This window comes from Choloepus didactylus, chromosome 13, assembly GCF_015220235.1.
Source record: "Choloepus didactylus isolate mChoDid1 chromosome 13, mChoDid1.pri, whole genome shotgun sequence".
Lineage (NCBI taxonomy): Eukaryota > Metazoa > Chordata > Mammalia > Pilosa > Megalonychidae > Choloepus > Choloepus didactylus.
The window spans coordinates 10757662-10777752 of NC_051319.1; the positions used below are offsets into that span (position 1 = coordinate 10757662).

The 20091-nt window shown below is 39.7% G+C and overlaps 1 protein-coding gene across 1 annotated transcript in view; it reads right to left on the bottom strand.

Annotated features, from left to right (window-relative positions):
* The window catches only part of ANKRD31 (ankyrin repeat domain 31), a 247134-nt gene that overhangs the window by 37378 nt on the left and 189665 nt on the right, over positions 1 to 20091 (bottom strand). The window contains 1 exon segment of the mRNA XM_037801810.1: positions 8214 to 8354. Coding sequence (XP_037657738.1) covers positions 8214 to 8354 — 141 coding nt within the window.

Here is a 20091-nt window from a genome sequence, read left to right on the forward strand (position 1 = left end):
TGTGTTAGCCTTCATGTAAGGAAATCAACAATGGGCATTTGCTGTGCTTCTACAAGGATATCTTCAAATGTGGAAATCTCCAGAAAAGCCTGACTACTCTATCAAGTTGTTGGGTATTTTCTGGTTGGGTAAAACTAAGGCTATTCCTTCAGTTGTTGTGTTAAAATACAAAGTTATCCCACATTCCTAAATTCTGAACAGTTAATAGCTTTTCTTGGTTTATTAAGTTATTAGAAAGTGTTTATTTAGTATGAATTTTAAAACCTTTGTACACCCTAATTAGAAAAGGAAAAGCACAGGAATGGGATTTCCACAACAGGCTGTGCTTAAAATGGCTAAGCAAACTATTGTGCAAGCACAGGCTTTAAGGGGTGTGGACCCCGATATACCCTGTGATTTGGAAGTGGCCAGTGCCAATATTGGCTTTGGGTGCAGTTTGTGGTAAAGTCAACAAGATAAATGTGTACATATTAAATTTTGGTCCTAACTATGGAAGGGCACAGGACTCAGATATAGCTCTTTAAAAGAGCAATTGTGCACAGCTTATAATGCTCTGTTACAAGTTGAAGGTCTAATTCAGGTGTCCAGTGACCTTGCAGAAGACGATACCCACACAGGTATGTGGATATGGGACACTATAAATGAGCCCCATTTGGGGAGTTCTCAGGTAAGCAGCTGACAAAATGGAAAGTCTACATTCTACAATGTGGCATTTTTGACAATGGCTCTTTAAGTACAGAGATTCATGAAATATTAGGACCTGTCTCCTATGTGGAAGAGCAATATGTCCTGCTTCCTGTCAATCCTCCTGATGTGGCTCCTCTCATGCCCACCACTGATGGAAAAGGAAACATACCTGCCTCTGCATTGATTGGCATATGGGTAACCTACTACCTGGACAGCCATGACTATCCAGCTCATTGCTGACACCACCTGGTGGGAAGACATCTGGAATGCCTGCCACAGATGTTAAGGTAACTGTTTTTCATGTCTCTGCCCACAACACCAATTTATTACCAGGTAACATAGCAGTGGATACCCTAGTGATATTCCACAGCCTAACACCAATGACTCATGAAGTGGCTGAATGTCTGCACCAGAAAACTGAGCACCAAGGACACCAAATTGCTGTCACCTGGTGGCAAGTAGAATAAATTGTCCCCCTTCTTCTGTACAAAGGGAAAAATATGCCTTTACCACCATGGATATGGCTAATGGACTGCTGCTGGCCTTCCCAGTGGGTGAAGCCAACCAACAAGCTACCATAGGTAGCTTAGAAAAATTAAGTGCTTTTTTTCAGGGTCCCCACATCTGTGGACAGCAATAGGGGGTCCACTTCACTGGGCAATTAATCCAGGTCTGGACTACAGAACATGATGTCCTTTAGACTTTTCATTTGTCCTGAATCCCACAGCATCTAGGTTAATTGAATGAATGAATGGCCTTTTAAAAGAACACTTAAAGGATGATAGAAACGATGGACTCAAGGACTGTATCAGCATTAACTCCAGACCCAAAGGGGCTGGCTGACTTCAAGTTGCAGTGGGGCAATGATAATAACTTACTCTTCCCTGTGCCACAAACACCAAAGACTGGGGAAAATAAGGTCAGTTGGCTCTGGTTTTGGCTAATGCAGCCATGCTGTTGAAAATCCTAAGCCCATGGGGTATTAGAATTACATAGGACGCCCAGAGTTATTTGTATTTCCCATCTGGGTCTCCCCAACCCCCCGGAAACAGTATGCATAACTTTGCAACACTCATTATACCCCAAACTAACTGTAGATCTGACTCTGAAGGGCTCCCTGCAGGGGGAGAAAATATGGTATTTAAAACCCCTTCACCTGGAACTCTTCTATCTACTAATGAAGACTCATGTTATACATTGTTAAACCACTCAGCTGTCCAATTTAATGCTTACATTTGTGGTTAATTCTTGATTTTAAAAAATGTGTATTACTATTTCAATAATGCATTAACTAAAATATTTTGAGTATTTAGCATTATTCTAACAAGCTTAATTTTAATGGTAATAGTATGTTATGAAATGTTTGCTTAAGAACAATTTCTAGATTTATTTTGGTGACTTGAATAGAGAGGGTATTTGAGATGCTTTTATTGAAGGAAAAGGAAAGTAGTTGTGTCCTAAATGCAGAATAAAAAAGAAGATATGGGACAAAGCCTGAATGAATATAGCACGTTGAAGAAAGTTGGTGGAAAGGGAAATTTAATTCTGTGGTCACAGTTGATAAATGGTAAAAACTAGGTATAGAATAAATCAGACTGCCTGGTAGATTTTTTCTTTTAGCTATTTTAGCCCCAGGTGGTACTTGTGCTCTAATCAATATTCAGTGTTGTATGTTTGTGCCTGGTAATTCACAAAATGTAACCCACGCTACTGATTATATGCAAAATCACATACAAAGTAGGGATCATTTATCTAATGGTTCTGTTGTCTAACTGTAGAATTCATTAATTTGGCCATTGTGCCACTTGCTAACAGGTTTATATCTCTGTACCAGTATATTAATACTATGTTGTTTATTGTATTGTTGTGAATTATGGATGTAAATTCTGTCCTATTGTCAATGCAAACTGTTGTGTGTAGGTGGATTGTGGCAGCCCCTGGCCTCAAAAAACAGGCCTGCAGACTTTAGCATGGAGCAGTCTATGTGACCTAGGCAGCTAATCTTTGTAAGCCAGTAAAGAGAAAAAGGGTGAGTTGACCTTAAAGTGTATCTTTAAAACATGAAATGGGAAGTAGGCAGAAGGTGAGAGGCTCTTGATCTCACAAAAGAGCAACATGTAATTGTACCCCAGACCTCTGCACCATCAAATATTAATCTAGTCCCTCCTGCATCATACCCCATATCACAGTGACCTGTTCCAAATCTATGCTTCCCCATCCTTAGGAATGTCTTTGCCTTAAACCCTTATAACTGGCTTGCTGTCCTCTTTCAAGAATGTGGTCAACTTCCCTGCAAATGTGATGCCCACCCAGCCTGAGAGAGCTATCATGATCTCTCTGTGACTTCTCACCCTTTTGGTAAGCCCTGAATAAAAGTTCATGTATCAGAAAAAAAAAAAAAAAAAAAAAAAAAGGGAGAAGGGGAAGATTCTGGAAGGATTGTGAGGTGCTTGATAGAAAAGGCCTAGATTGCTTTAAATAGACTGATGGTAGAAATATGGATGCTGAAAGTACTTCTGATGAGGACTTAGACAGAAATGATGAATGTATTATGACAAACTGGAAGGAAGGCGATCCTTCTTTTAAAGTGGCAGAGAATTTGGCAAAATTGAGTACAGGTGTTGGATGGAAGGGAGAAGTTGAAAGCGATAAGCTTGGCTATTTAGTTGATGAAATTTCCAAACTAAATGTGGAAAATGCAGCCTGGCTTTTCCTTGTGGCTTATAGTAAAATACAAGAGGAAAGGATAAGCTGAGAACCGAACTCTTAGGTGCAAAGAAACAAGAAATTGATGGCTTGGAAAATTCAGGGCTTCCAGAAAGTGAGTTCCCAGAGGCTAGTGCCCCATGTGAGGATTTAACTGAACATGGAAGAACCAGTCAGCCATTTCAGTGTGAGTCAGGCTTAGAGACAGACTTATCCAGAAAGGATTTGTGGAAAGTCCTATTGTCTGACTGTTGGGACCCCTGTGTGCTGCATGCGAAACTGACAAGTTTGTTGAAGGATCTGTAAAAATGGAATCACTGCCAGTCTGGAGTAAAAGGGAAAGACAAAGGGGAGACTGAAGGAAAAAAATTACTTCAAAGGCAAAACCATGGAAGCTGAAGTCTGGAGCCAAGAAATCTTGGGCCAGGAGAACGTACCCACCCACACAAGTGGAAAGGGTGAGTTTGCCCAGGAGTTCCTCTCCACTGTTCAGTGAGAATGTTATCACCCCAGGGCTCCCACATGCCTGGGGAATTGAGGGGAGCTTGGCTGCCCCATTGTTCAGGAAGAATGCTGCTGCCCCAGGCCTTACAGAGGCTGGAGTACATTCACCAGGGATTGGGGAGAGCCTAGCCATCACCCCACTGTTCTAAGGAGATGGGACCTGGGCCCCATAAATGGCAGAGAGTCCAGATGCCCAGATGCTTGAGGAGGGTGTGGTCAAGAACATGGTGGTCTCCCCAATGCTTGGAGATGTTGGAGCCCTCACCCCACTGTTTGGAGAGAGCAGGGCCACTGCACAAGTCCTTGGAAAGGTTGGGACTGCCACTCTCTAAAGCCCAGAGAACAAAATGTCATTCTATGGATGACTTTCAGACCTTGAAACCTAATGAAGTTTGCCTTACAGGTTTTCAGAACAGTTCAGGACCTATGACCCCTGTTTTCCTTCAAATTTCTCCCTATGGAAATGGGAATATTTACTCTATGACTGTCCCTCCATTGTACACTGGAAGCAGATAACTTGTTTTAAGTTTCACAGGTCTTCAGCCAGAGGGGAATTCTGCCTTAGGAAAGACCATGCCTGTAATTGATTTTGATGACACTTTGTACTTAATACTGTTACTGAAATGGTTTAAGGCTTTTGTGATATTGTGATGGAATGACTGTATTTTGTATACAGAAAGAACATGTCTTTTTGGGGTCCAGAGGGTGGAGTGTGCTAGTTTGAAGCTGTTATGTACCTCCCGAAAAGGCCATATTCTTTTAATCCATTCTTGTGGTGGCAAACCTATTGTGGGTGGGAACTTTTAGGTTGTTTCAATTGAGATGTGACCCACCCTATTCAAGGTGGGTCTTAATCCTTTACTGCAGCCCTTTATGAGAGGATAAAAGGCAGTAACACCCAAAGAGAGCTCAGAGAGCTGAGAGGGAGAGGGAGAATGAGAGGGAGAGGGAGAGAGAGAGAGACTCAGAGCTTGGAGAGAAAAGCTCCAGAAGAAGCAAGCAAGGGCCCACAGAAATTGACAGAGTCAGAACCTGAAGGCAATGAAACCCAAGAAAGAAGGGTAGGCAGATGCCAGCCATGTGCCTTCCCATGTGACAGAGGAACCCTGGATGTCAGCGGCCTTTCTTCAGAGAAGGTATTGTCCTGTTGATGCCTTAATTTGGACATTTTCATGGTCTTAGAACTGTAAATTTGTAAATTAATAAATCCCCATTGTAAAAGCCAACCTATTTCTGGTATAATGCATTCTGGCATCTTTAGCATAATGAAACAGTATGTTTTCAACCTATGTCTCAGATTTAAAGAATATTTATATCAGTTAGTGATGAGCAATATAACTTATTAAACTTGTACCTTACAGTCTTAGTGATCATGAGTCCCCCTAGATGTTAAACCTACCACTGGAGTTAATTCAAAAATACAAAGAAGATGGCTTTAAGAAAACATTGAATTAAAATCTATTTCCCACAAGGTAAGAGTGATTTACTGAATAAGACTACTGAAGGAAAAATGTCAAAATAAGTTACTTCTATAAACTATGAATTTCATAATAGTGCCTGTGCTCCAGTGGCTTAAGTTTAAGAGCAGAGCTGTCACTTCTGCATAGGACTTGAACTCTGAATCCTGAAATAAATCTTGTCATATCCAAATCTAACTTATGTAACAGCTCTAACAGAGGAATGTGGAAAGAGCTGGATGCTAGGTTTTCATATTGATGCCTAGTCCCCAACCCAGACTATTAGTTCAGCATCTATGGGACTGGGGTCCACTAAGCACTGCGGTTTTTAAAAGCTACTCACATGATTGTAATGTGTAGCCAGGATTGAAAACCACTGCCCAGATTATGAAAACTATCAAGAGTAGAAACAGGCCTAGAAGCCTGGTCTATCTCCCAACTGAGAGCTTACTCTGTTACATTAGGAGGATGATGCCTAACAGCTGGGAGGCTGTGGCAGCGAGAGTGGAGTCAGTGATGTCTGCTGGGATTAAGCATCAGGACTTCCTTGGCAAAGCTGTGCAGCAGCCTAACTGTCTGCGTAGGAGGTATGAGTCATCTCTGTGTCTGGTGGCTCTGTCACTCTGATGCAGGGGCAAGACCTAGTTTTCTGGCATTTCTTGCCTGACAGCCACCTACTGCTGGCCTCAAACCTCCACCATTTTCTCAGAACTAGTCAGTAGAAGTGTTCACATTTACCAATGAAGCATAACGCTCCTTTCATCAGGAAGTGGCTGTGAATTCAGGAGTCACCCCCAAGACAAGAGGTGGCAGAGGTTCCTATGGTAAACTCTAAAAGAGAAGACTTTAAAAGAGGCTTTTAAATATTGAGAAGAAACTCAGTTGGACAGTGTTTCTAGTTCAGTGTATTCACTAGAAGTACAAGAGTACCCCACAGTAATTTTAAAACTGTTTTCATTTTTAGGATAACCTAAAAAAATTTTAATTATCTAAGCCTGTGTTTTGTTCATATTACCTCGTGAGGGGTATGGTAAGGCCAGATGCAGAACAAGAGAGACCAGAAAAATTTTAAAGATTTAGTATATTCACAGTTCCTTGGGGAGAGGGCAGCATGCCACACAGGGCCATGTCGGGGAAAACACTAGGGTCAGTCATAGGACAGAGAGAACAAGTGAGAAAGTGTTTTAATTGTGGTTTCTGTAGGAAGAGTGCAAGGGTGGGGCAGGGGCATGCCAGTGTGGGAATGGCTGGTTATACATGAAAGAGGCACACCCACAATGGAGTCAGACTTATCCAGGAGTAAGAGATGGATAAGGAGGCCTGGTCACCTGGGAATGCCTATAGATATTAAAGTATCAACGTAAAGAAGCTAGAAAAAGTGGTTAGTATGGTCTGCTCAGATAATCTGTATGAATATCATATATCCAAGAATTGTCCTAATTTTAGTGGCCACATCTGCATTTGGCTCCACTGCCATATAGGTGTTAAAACAGTATGACTCTAAGTGACATGGCTGAAAAGAAAAGACCAGAGGTAATGTGACATATAAATGAGGCATTAGTACAGAATAATAGCCAGATGATGTCACGGCCAGCTATTTAAAGGTAGGAGATGCAGCAGGTTCAATAGAGAAGAGGGGATGGGAGAATTGAGTCATCACTGGCACACTGTAGCACAGGCATGTTGAGCTCAAAAGAACCTAAGCTACCCAATCAGTACCATATTCATGTTGTGAGCATAGATTCAGTATGGCAAAACAATATAATCTATCATAAATGTAAGAAAACTTGCAATAAAAAGGAACTTCCATCAGCAAGATATTAATTACTAACATGAAAATATAAATTAGGAATCCATGGAAAGGGTTGGACAAAAGGGCTAAGATCAAATGAAAATGGATAATATGGTGACTCCGGGATGGGGAGAAAAAAAAAAAAAGGCAGAGAGATTGTATAGCAGAGAAAATCCACAATGTGCTGTAAGTGAAGGAACTGAAATACAGGGCTGGCAGTACCTGCCACAAAGGTCTAGGACACCAGCATGCAGAGTTTGGGGACCCAGAAAAGGGGCTAGGAGGGAAGGTGGCAGAACAGGGTTAGAGAAAAAAGAAGAGAGGAAGCTGTGCTTCCTATTACTGCTGTGCTGAGGCTTACTGTTATGGGTAGTGGAAGCTCAAGGCATCTGAGTCATTGTAAGCCTGTTCACAAGGCTATGCCATCGACATCTGGAGGTGGTTGATCATTGGACCTTAGAGTGTCAGTCATTGTTAGTTTTCAAATCAGTGGTGAACTGGGCTTATAACTCAGAAACCAGAACTGAGAGGATGGTTCTTAAGAGTCTGAGGAGTCTGAATGAAAAGAATTAACTTTGGGGGCTAGCAATTCACATCTGAGATAAAGTTCAAACATAAAAATACACTATAATTTCTGTGGGTTTCAGGCACCTTGCCCATTCCTTTTGTTTTTTGGGGAAGATTTTGCTTTATTTGATTAGAATACTAGTAACATTAAATTATCAATACACCAGGGGTCCCAAATGTTCTATGTGGTTTTACAAAGCCCTGAAAACAATTGGGGAATAACTGAGGGAATAAAATTCGGAGCATTAAAGTTTCTGAGACTAGGTGAGGAACAAGGAAGGAGATGCATCCAGCTGCGCAGCCCTACTCATGGGGAATTCTGGCAAATAGGAGTTGCAAGAGAAGGCATGTAGCATGTCACAGAAAGTCACATAAAGACAACAAAAAGCTTGAAGATCTTTCAAATTTCTTAAAAAAATAAAAGGAAATCATTCCATCATCAAAAAATATATATTTCCATCTTAATATAAAGTTAGAGATTAAATTTAAGAATGACCCACCTTACTCCAAGCATAATTCCAGGTTACAGAACTGTCGCCTCCTAGAAGATCCTTGAGCCAGGTGACTGGGTTTTGATAAATCTGACCATTTTCTACCTTAATTTTACCACTCAATAAAATACTGGCTTTGTGGGTAGTCTCCTGAAGTGAAAAATAAAATAAAAATAAAGATTAAAAACAGCTGAAATATACGGACTTAGGCCTCAGGCCAAGATGGAGTAACAAGGACCAGATTTACCCTGACACAACCAAAAAACAGACAAAAATATGAAATAATGGTTTATAAGACACTCAGCATCAGGCAACAAAGGACAGTGATTTCTTAGAGATGGAAAACTAATGAGGTGAACCTTCTAATTACCCCAGCTTACTTCCTTTGAGAGAGTTTCCAGGTCTGGTACAGGGAGAGGGAACCCAGCAAAGCCTGTGAACTTCCCCAATTGAGAAGAAAGAACCAAAAGTCTGCGGGAGGAAAGGTAGCTAGAATTTGCGGTACAGAGTACTGAAGAAGACAGAACTACAAGAGAGAACTCTACAGTTCTTCAGGGGTTCCTCCTTAATTTTTTAGCTGAGTAGTGATCAGTACATGTGTGTGAGGATATTACCCAAGGCTGGGAAAACAACTACAAGAAAGGTTTAGAGGTAATGGAGCCTGACACTCACAGAGGACAGGAAATACTGCCTGCTCCCACCAGCAAGTCTGAAAAAACCTCAAGATTGATAGGGTAGTGATAGGGTATTCAGAAAGTTTTGCCTTTGAGGTGGAAATAATTAGTCCTAGACTGAACACTGCTCTGGTATTTTTTAACAAATCTTAAAAGCAAGATCCAAAAGAAATTGTTCCCAGTAAAGGAAATGGCATCCTAGGACAAATCTCCAAAATATTTATAAGAATAGAAAAATATCCAGCATCCAACAAGGTAAACTTCACAATGTCTGGGATCTGATAAAAAATTAGCAGGCCTTGAAAGAAGTAAGAAAATACAACCCATACGGAGGAGATAAAACAATCAAATGAAACTGATTGAGAACTGACAAAGATGTTAGAATTATTAGACAATGACATTAAGTAATTATTACATATATTCCATATGTTCAAAAAGTTAAGTGAAGACATAGAGGATAGAAAAAAGACCCAGATCAAACTGCTAGGGATGAAAACTACAATGTGTGAGAAGGAAAATGCACTGGATAGGATTAATGATAGATTAGACATTGCAAACAAATAGATTAGTGAATTCAAATACATAGCAATAGGAACTGCACAAAAATGAAACAGAGCTTTTTTAAAAAATGAATAGAGCATTGAGTTGTGGGACAACTTCAAGTAGCTTAATATACGTGTAATTGGAGTTCACAAAGGAAAGGGAGGGAAGAAAAAATATTTGAAGAAATAATAGCCAAATTTTTTCCAAATTTGAGAAAATGAAAAATGGTTGCAGTGCCACTGAGAATACTGGTACTCTAATCAACCTCCCCTTAGCTTGTAGGATGGTGGTTCCATGCTAGGAGAGGTAAGCCAAAAAGACCTGAGGCTACTGCCCTACCCCCTCCACTGAGCACTCAGCTCCTAAAGCATTAGTGTCATTCAGAGAATAGTATACAATTGTTTCTACCCTCAGCTCTAGAGCCTTGGTTCAAAAATTTTCCTGGGTGGCAGTGGGGAGGAAGAAGCAGGTCTTAGAACAGATAGCTTCTAATCTCTTCCTAAAGGAACCTAATTTGCAACAGAGCATGAAGAAGTTCAAACCCAAGGATACTGTGCCAGTTTGAATGTGTTTTGTCCCCCAAATGCCATTGTCTTTGTAGTCTTGTGGGGCGGACGTTTTGGTGCTGGTTAGATTTGCTTGGAATGTGCCCCACCCAGTTGTGGGTGATGATTCTGATGGGATGCTCCCGTGGAGGCGTGGCCCCACCCATTCAGGGTGGGCCTTGATCAGTGGAGCCATATAAATGAGCTGACTCAAAGAGAGGGAACTTAGTGCAGCTGTGAGTGATGTTTTGAAGAGGAGCAAGCTTGCTAGAGAGGAACGTCCTGGGAGAAAGCCATTTTGAAACCAGAACTTTGGAGCAGACGCCAGCTGCCTTCCCAGCTAACAGAGGTTTTCCGGACGCCATTGGCCATCCTCCAGTGAAGGTACCCAATTGCTGATGTGTTACCTTGGACACTTTATGGCCTTAAGACTGTAACTGTGTAGCGAAATAAACCCCCGTTTTATAAAAGCCTACGCATCTCTGGTGTTTTGCATTCTGCAGCATTAGCAAACTAGAACAGATAATCTTAAAAAAAGTGGGAGCTCTGTGTTGGGGCTGGCCCCTTTGAAGCTTGTTGCTACAAGGAGAGGCTAAACCTGCTTATAATTGTGCCTAAGAGTCTCCCCCTGAGTGCCTCTTTGTAGCTCAGATGTGGCCTTCTCTCTCTAACTAAGCCACTTTGGCGAGTGAACTTGCTGCCCTTCCCCCTACGTGGGACCTGACTCCCAGGGGTGTAAATCTCCCTGGCAATGCAGGATATGACTCCCAGGGATGAATCTGGACCCCGCATCATGAGATTGAGAACATCTTCTTGACCAAAAGGCGGATGCAAAATGAAACAAAATAAAGCTTCAGTGGCTGAGAGATTTCAAAGGGAGTCGAGAGGTCAGTCTGGTGGACATTCTTATGCACTGCATAGATAACGCTTTTTAGGTTTTAATATATTGGAATAGCTAGAAGTAAATACCTGAAACTACTAAAATCCAACCCAGTAGCCTTGACTCTTGAAGATGATTGTATAACAAGGGGTGATAGTGTGATTGTGAAAACTCTGTGGATCGCATTCCCTTTATCCAGTGTATGGATGGATGAGTGGAAAAATGGGGACAAAACCTAAATGAAAAATAGGGTGAGATGGGGGGTGATTTGGGTGTTCTTTTTTTGTTTCTATTTTTTATTCTGATTCTAATTCTTTCTGGTGTAAGGAAAATGTTCAAAAATAGATTGGGGTGATGAATGCACAACTATAAGATGGTACTCTGAATGGTTGATTGTACACCATGTATGACTGTATGGTATGTGAACGTATTTCAATAAAACTGAATTAAAAAACAAAACAACAAAAACAGTGGGAGCCCCACCATTTGGAGATCCAGGGGACAGGAGAGGACCTTTTGAGGCCCAGATCAGTGAAGGACAAAGAATTGGAGAAAACCTGGACAGAGAATGTTTTTCCAGCCTGGGGTCTGAAAGCTCTTCCCCCACCCCTCAGGGAAACAGCAGTAGTTGGCTGGATCTTTGCCTGGGGGATGGCAGAAAACTGGGACAGCTGGGGGAGTCCTCTGCCACAAATGAAGTAGGGGACACAGCCCCACATTGAGCCAGGTTTCAGCTGGTAAACTGAGGGCATAGGAAACCCACAGTTTCAGCCAGCCCCATCAAAGGCAGCTTGGACTCTTGAGGCAAACTGCCTCTGAGGATGAGTAAGTTACTGAACAGCACCATCTGCTGGGCAGACAGGAAAGTACAAGGGAATTGAAGGGCTCATCATAAGACTATTCAGATACTATTTCAGTCTCACTGGAGCTGGTCTAGACCCCTGCATAGGAACCCATCCCTGTTTTGGCTTGGAAATATGGACAACCCACCTGTTAAAGCAGTGCCCTAAAACAAATGCAAGTCTTGCTGGCTAGCAAAAACAGAGCACCATTGGGAGACAGCAGACTTTTTTACCCACAAAGATTTTGCTTTGGTGCCAAGGCTTAGCCTCCATCCCTGAGGCAGGCCACTGTGGGCACCTGGTTTATGGTGGAGACTGGGGGGCAGAGCCAATCTGACAACTGGATGGCAAGAGAGACAAAGAACAACCAACCAACAAGAACAAAGCTAACCAACAAGAAAACCCTAGGCAAAAGAGAGAAAATCACCTCCAGAATAACCTAAGCAAGAAAATCAGATGTGGAGACAACAGTAAAAAGTCACAGCATATACCAGGAAGAACAAGGATATGGCCTAGCCAAACAAACAAACTAACACCTCAACTGAGACACTGGAGTTGAAACAACAAATTAAAAATGTTCAAACAAATCTAAATCAAATCAATGAGCTGAAGGAAAATGTGGTAAAAGAGATGATGTATACAAAGATGACACAGGGTGTCCATACAGAAGAACTCGAAAGCTTGAAAAAACAAATGACAGAACTTATGGGAATGAAAGGCACAAAAGAAAAGATGAAAAACATGATGGAGACATACAATAGCAGATTTGAAGAGGAAGAAAGAATTCATGAATTAGAGAACAGGACATCTGAAATCCTGCACACAAAAGAATAGATAGGGAAAGGAATGAAAAAAATATGAGTAGGGTCTCAGGGAAATAATGACAACATGAATCACATGAATATAATGTTATGGGTGTCCCAGAAGCAGAAGAGAAGGAGAAAGGGGCAGAAGGAATAATGGAGGAAATAATCACTGAAAATTTCCCAACTCTTATGAAAGACATAAAATTACAAATCCAGGAAGTGCAGCATACCCAAACAGAATAGATCTAAATAGACCTACTCCAAGACACTAATCAGATTGTCAGATGCTAAAATAAAGATAGAATTCTGAAAGCAGCAAGAGAAAAGCAATCCACCACATACAAGGAAGCTTGATAAGCTAAGTGTGGATCTCTCAGCAGAAACTATGGAGGTGAGAAGGCAGTGTATGATATTTTTAAGATACTGAAAGGGAAAACTGCCAACCAAGAATTATATATCTGGCAAAACTGTCCTTCAAAAATGAGGGGGAGTTTAAAATATTTACAGATAAATAGACACTGAGAAAGTCTGTGAACAAAAGATCTACTCTACAAGAAATACAAAAGGGAGCACTACAGACAGATAGGAAAAGACAGGAGAGAGAGGTTTAGAGAAGACGGTAGAAATGGAGATTAGCAGTAAGGTTATCTAATAGGGTAAGAAATGAAAAAATATATGACAAATAAAATCCAAAAGACAAGACGGTTGAAGAAAGTACAGCCTTTACTGGTGGTTTGATGGGTTGAGCCCTCTACCATAGGTTTTACCCTTGGGAAGACGGTTGCTGTAAAGGAGAGGCTAGGCCTCCCTATAACTGTGCCTAAGAGCCTCCTCCCGAATGCCTCTTTGTTGCTCAGATGTGGCCCTCTCTCTCTAGCTAAGCCAACTTGAAAGGTGAAATCACTGCCCTCCCCTCTATGTGGGATCAGACACCCAGGGGAGTGAATCTCCCCGGTAACGTGGAATATGACTCCCGGGGAGGAATGTAGACCCGGCATCGTGGGATGGAGAACATCTTCTTGACCAAAAGGGGGATGTGAAAGGAAATGAAATAAGCTTCAGTGGCAGAGAGATTGCAAAAGGAGCTGAGAGGTCACTCTGGTGGGCACTCTTACGCACACTTTAGACAACCCTTTTTAGGTTCTAAAGAATTGGGGTAGCTGGTGGTGGATACCTGAAACTATCAAACTACAACCCAGAACCCATGAATCTCGAAGACAATTGTATAAAAATGTAGCTTATGAGGGGTGACAATGGGATTGGGAAAGCCATAAGGACCACACTCCACTTTGTCTAGTTTATGGATGGATGAGTAGAAAAATAGGGGAAGGAAACAAACAAACAGACAAAGGTACCCAGTGTTCTTTTTTATTTCAATTGCTCTTTTTTACTTTAATTATTATTCTTGTTATTTTTGTGTGTGTGCTAATGAAGGTGTCAGGGATTGATTCAGGTGATGAATGTACAACTATGCAATGGTACTGTGAACAATCGAATGTACGATTTGTTTTGTATGACTGCATGGTATGTGAATATATCTCAATAAAATGAAGAAAAAAAACATAAAAAAAAGAGTAAATGTTAATGGATTAAACTCTTCAATCAAAAGACATAGATTGGCAGAATGGATAAAAAACAGGATCCATTTATATGCTATCTAGAAAAGAGTCACTTAAGACCCAAGGACAAAAACAGGTTGAAAGTGAGAGGTTGGAAAAGATATTTAATGTAAACAAGAAAAGAGCAGGGGTAGCTATATTAATATCAGACAAATTAGACTTCAAATGTAAAACAATTAATAGAGACAAAGAAGGATGCTATGTATTAATAAATGGGACAATCCACCAAGAAGACATAACAATCATAAATATCTATGCACCAAGCCAGAGTGCCCCAATACACATGAGGCAAACACTGACAACACTGAAGGGAGAAGTAGATACCTCTAGAATAATAGTTGGAGACTTTAATACACTACTTCCACCAATAGATAGAACATCTAGATGGAAGATCAATAAGGAAATAGAGATTTTGAATAATCTGATAAATGAACTAGACTTAACAGACATTTATGGAACGTTGCACCTGACAATAGCAGGACAGACATTTTTCAAGTGCCCATGGATCATTCTCCAAGATAGACCACATGCTGGATCACAAAGCAGGTCTCAATAAATTTAAAAAGATTGAAATAATACAAAACACTTTATTGGACCATAATGGAATGAAGTTGGAATCAATAACAGGTGGAAGGTGGGAAAATTCACAAATATATGGAGGCTCAACAACACACTCTTAAACAACTGGTGGGTCAAGGAAGAAATTACAAGAGAAATTACTAAATATCTTGAGGCAAATTAAAATGAGAACACAACGTATCAAAACTTATGGGATGCAGCAAAGGCAGTGCTGAGACGGAAATTTATTGCCCTAAATGCCTACATCAAAATAGAAGAAAGAGCAAAAATCAAAGAATTAATTCCTTACCCGAGGAACTAGAGAAAGAACAGCAAACTAACCCCAAAGCAAACAGAAGGGAAGAGATCACAAAGATTAAAGCAGAAAGAAAAGTAACTGACAACAGGAAAACACTAGAGAGGATCAATATAAAACCAGAAGTTGGTCCTTTGAGAAAATCAATAAAAATCGATGGACCCTTAGCTAGGCTGACAAATAGAAAAACAGAGAAGGCAAATAAATAGAATCAGAAACGGACAAGGGACATAACTACTGACCCTGCAGAAATAAAGGAGATAATGAGAGGATACTATGACCAACAATATGACAACAAACTACGCAACTTAGATGAGATGGAAACTTGCTAGAAAAGCATAAACAACAAACACTGACTTGAGAAAAAAAAAGACCTCAACAAACCAATCACAAGAGATTGAATCAGTCATTAAAACAACAACAACAACAACAAAACACACACAAAAAAAAACCTCCCCCAAAAGAAAAGTCCAGGACCAGATGGCTTCACATGTGAATTCTACCAAGCATTCAAGAAAGAATTAGTACCAATCCTGCTGAAATGCTTCAAAAAAATTGAAGAGGAGGGAAATCTACCTAATCATTCTATGAAACCAACATCACCTTAATACCAAAGCCAGACAAAGATATTACAAGAAAAAGAAAATTACAGACCAAACTCTTTAATGAATATATTTGCAAAAATCTTCAACAAAATACTCGTAAATTGAATGCAGCAGCACATTAGAAGAATTAGACACCGTGTTCAAGTTGGATTGAGCCTAGATATGCAAGCATGGTTCAAAATAAGAAAATCAATTAATGTAATATACCACATTAAGAGAACAAAGGATGAAAACCTACATGATCAGTTGATGCAGAAAAGGCACTTGACAAAATTCAGCATGATTTCTTGATGAAAACATTTCAAAGGATAGGAATAGAAGGAAACTTCCTCAATATGATAAAGGGCACATACAAAAAACCCACTACTAACATCATACTCAATGGGGAAAGACTGAAAACTTTCCCTCTAAGATCAGGAACAAGACAAGGATGCCCACTGTCACCAATGTTACTCAACACAGTGCTGGAAGTTCTAGCTAGAGCAATTAGTCAAGAAAAAGAAATAAAAGACATTCAGTTTGGAAAGGAAGAGGTAAAACTTTCACTGTTTGCAGGTGACATGATCCTATATGTAGAAAATCCCAAAAAATCTACAGTAAAGCTACTAGAGCTAATGAACGAGTACAGCAAAGTGGCAGGATACAAGATCAACATGCAAAAATCAGTAGTGTTTCTATATAATAGAAATGAGCAATCTGAGGAAGAAATCAAGAAAAAATTCCATTTACAAAAGTGGCCAAAAGAATAAATATTAGGAAAAATTTAGTCAAGGATCTAAAAAACCTATAAACAGAAAACTGCAAACATGGCTAAAAGAAATTAAGGAAGGCCTATTTAGGTCTGGAAGGACATACTGTGTTCATGGATTGGAAGACTAAATATAGCTAAGATGTCAATTCTACCCAAATTGATTTATAGATTCAATGCAATACCAATTACAATCGCAACAACTTACTTTGTGGAAATAGAAAAACCAATAATCAAATTTATTTGGAAGGACAGGGTGACTTGAATAGCTAGAAATATCTTGAAAAAGAAAAATGAAGTGGGATTTTTCTCACTACCTGACTTGGAAGCATATTACAAATTTACAGTGGTCAAAACAGCATGGTACTGGATAAAGATAGAAGTACTGACCAACTGAATCGACTTGAGTGTTCAGAGGTGGACCCTCTCATCTATAGACAGTTGATCTTTGATAAGGTAGTCAACTGACTCAACTGGGACAGAGCAGCCTTTTCAACAAATGGTGCTTGGAGAACTGGATATCTATATGCAAAAGAATGAAAGAGGACCCTTATCTCACACCTTATACAAAAATTAACTCAAAATGGATCAAACACCTAAACATTAGAGGTAAGACCATAAAATATTTATTAGAAAATGTAGGGAAATATCTTGAGGATACTGTGACAGGAGGTGGTTTCCTACACCTTACATGCAAAGCGTGAGCAATGAAAGAAGAAACAGATAAATGGGATCCCCTCAAAATTGAATACTGTTTTGCATCAAAGGACTTTGCCAGGAAAGTAAAAAAGGCAACCTATGCAATGGGAGGCAATATTTGGAACCACATATCAGACAAGGGTTTAATATCCAGAATATATAAAGAGATACTACAACGCAACAACAGAAAGACAAACAATCCAATTAAAAAATGGACAAAAGACATGGATAGACACTTTTCCAAAAAGGAAAAACAAATGGCTCAAAAACATGTGAAAAGATGCTCAAGTTCACTAGTGATTAGGGAAATGCAAATCAAAACCACAATGAGATATCATCTCACACCTACTAGAATGGCCATTATTAAAAAAATAGAAAACTACAAGTGCTGGGGAGGATGTGAAGAAATAAGTACACTCATTCACTGTTGGTGGGAATGCAGAATGGTGCAAACCATTCTGGAAGGCAGTTTGGCAGTTGTTCAGGAAGCTAAGTATAGAATTGCCATATGATTCAGCAATCCCATTACTAGGTACTGAAAAGCAGGGACACAAATGGACATTTTCACACCTATGTTTATGGTAGGATTATTCACAATTGCCAAGAGATGGAAACAGCCCAAATGTCCATCAACGGTAAAGTGGATAAATTGTGGTATAATGGAATATTACACAGCTGTAAAACAGAATAAAGTCATGAAACATGCAACAATGTGTATGAACCTTGAGGACATTATGTTGAGTGAAATAAGCCAGAAACAAAAGGACAAATACTATATAGTCTCACTAATACGAACTAACTATAATGAGCAAACTCTGAGAGTTGAAGTTGAGAACACAAATTATCAGGAGATAGAAAGAAGGAAGAGTTTGGGCACTTGATGCTGAAGGAAAGCAGAACATTCAACAGGATTGATTGTAAAGATCCAGAAATGGATAGCACAATATTATCTGATGGTGCACAATACTGAAGTATAATGAACAAAGCTGAATGTAAGTATGATTGAAAGAGAAAAGCTAGGAGCATGTATGACACCAGAAGACAGAGGATAAAAACTAGGACTGTATAACATAGTGAAACCTACAATAGACAATGATGGTGACTAAATGTACAAATATAGGAAAGTTTTTACTTGAGGGAGAACAATTGAATGTCACCATTGCAAGATGTTAAAAATGGAACGGTATATGGAAAAATACAATGAATGCAAACTACAGTCTGTGGTTAACAGTAACATTGTAGTACTCTTTCATTAATTGTAACAAAGGCACATTTACCATATGACCAAGTCACCCCACCCCTAGGTATTTACCAAAGAGAAATGAAAGCCTATTATCATACCAAGACTTGTATACCAATGTTCACAGAAGCTTTATTTATGATAGCCCAAAACTGGAAAAATTCAAGGTCCATCATGGATGAACTGATAAATAAACTGTGGTGTATACGTGCAATGGGCTACTACTCAGCAATAAAAAGGGAATGAGCCATTAATGTATCTTACAACAAGGATGAATCTCAAAAGAATTATCCTGAGAGAAAAAGAAGCCAGAAATAAAAGAGTACATATATTATAAATTACATTCATACAACAAACTCAATTATAAAATGGGCAAATAATTTGAATTATCATTTTTACAAAGAAAATAGACATATGGCCAATGAACAGATGAAAACATGCTCAACAAAAGTAGCCGTGTCAGTTAGGATGTATTATGTCCCCCCAAACGTCATATTCTTTAATGTAATCTTGTGGGGGCTGATGTATTAGTGTTGATTAGGTTGGAATCTTTGGATTAGGCTGTTTCCATAGAGATGTGATGCATCCAACTGTGGGTAAGACCTTTGATTAGATTATTTCCATGGAGGTGTGGCCCCACCCATTCAGCATGGGTCTTGAATAGTTTACTGGAGCCCTATAAAGGCTCACAAACAGAAGGACCTCAGAGCTGCTGCAGCTTAGAGAGACATTTTGGAGAACACCATTTTGAAATGCAACTTAGGAGCAAGCAAATGCCAGCCACGTGCCTTCCCAGCTAACAGAGGTTTTCTGGACACCATTGGCCATACTCCAGTGAAGGTACCCAATTACTGATGTGTTACCTTGGACACTTTATGGCCTTAAGACTGTAACTTTGTAACCAAATAAACCCCCTTTATAAAAGCCAATCCATTTTTGGTATTTTGCATAATGGCAGCATTAGCAAACTGGAACAATAGCCATTAGGAAAATGCAAATCAAGGCCACAATGGGATACCACTTCACACCCATAAGTATGGCTATTATTATAAACATGGAAAATAACAAGTTTTGAGAGGATGCAGAGAAACTGGAACTCTAGTGCTCTGTTGAGAATGGTGTAGCCACTGTGGTGTTGCATCTACTATGGAAAGCAATATGGAAGTTCCTCAAAAGGTTCAATATAGAATTACCACATAACCCAGCAATTTCACTTCCAGCTATATACCCAAAACAAGTGAAAACAGGATCTCAAACAGATACTTGTACACCAGTGTTTATCACAGCATTATTCATGATAGCCACAAGGTGGAAACAACTCAAGTGTCCATCAACAAATGAATGGATAAACAAATGTGTATTATTTACACACATTGGAATAGTATTTGGCTATAAAAAAGAATAAAGTTCTGAGATGTGCTGCATGAAAGAACCTTGAAAATATCATGCTTAGTGAAATAATCAAGACACAAGGTCAAATACTGTAGGATGTCACATAAATCTGCAGACAGAAAGTAAATTAGAGGTTATCAGGGGATGAGGGGAGGGAATAAGGGGGAGTTTATGTTTGGTGGCTATGTAATGTTTGTAAATAAAATTTAAAGATAAACAAAAACAGCATCCAGAATTTATAAAAAGATTCTATAGAAGAAACCCAAATGTCCAATAAACGTGTAAAATAATATCAACTTGCCAGTAATCAGGAAAATGTAAATTAAAATCACAATAAGAAAAAAAAATGTTGCAAATGCAAACTAATGTATGGGGACTAAAGCACATCAGTAATTGTCTGGGGCCTGGCAGGTGAAGGGA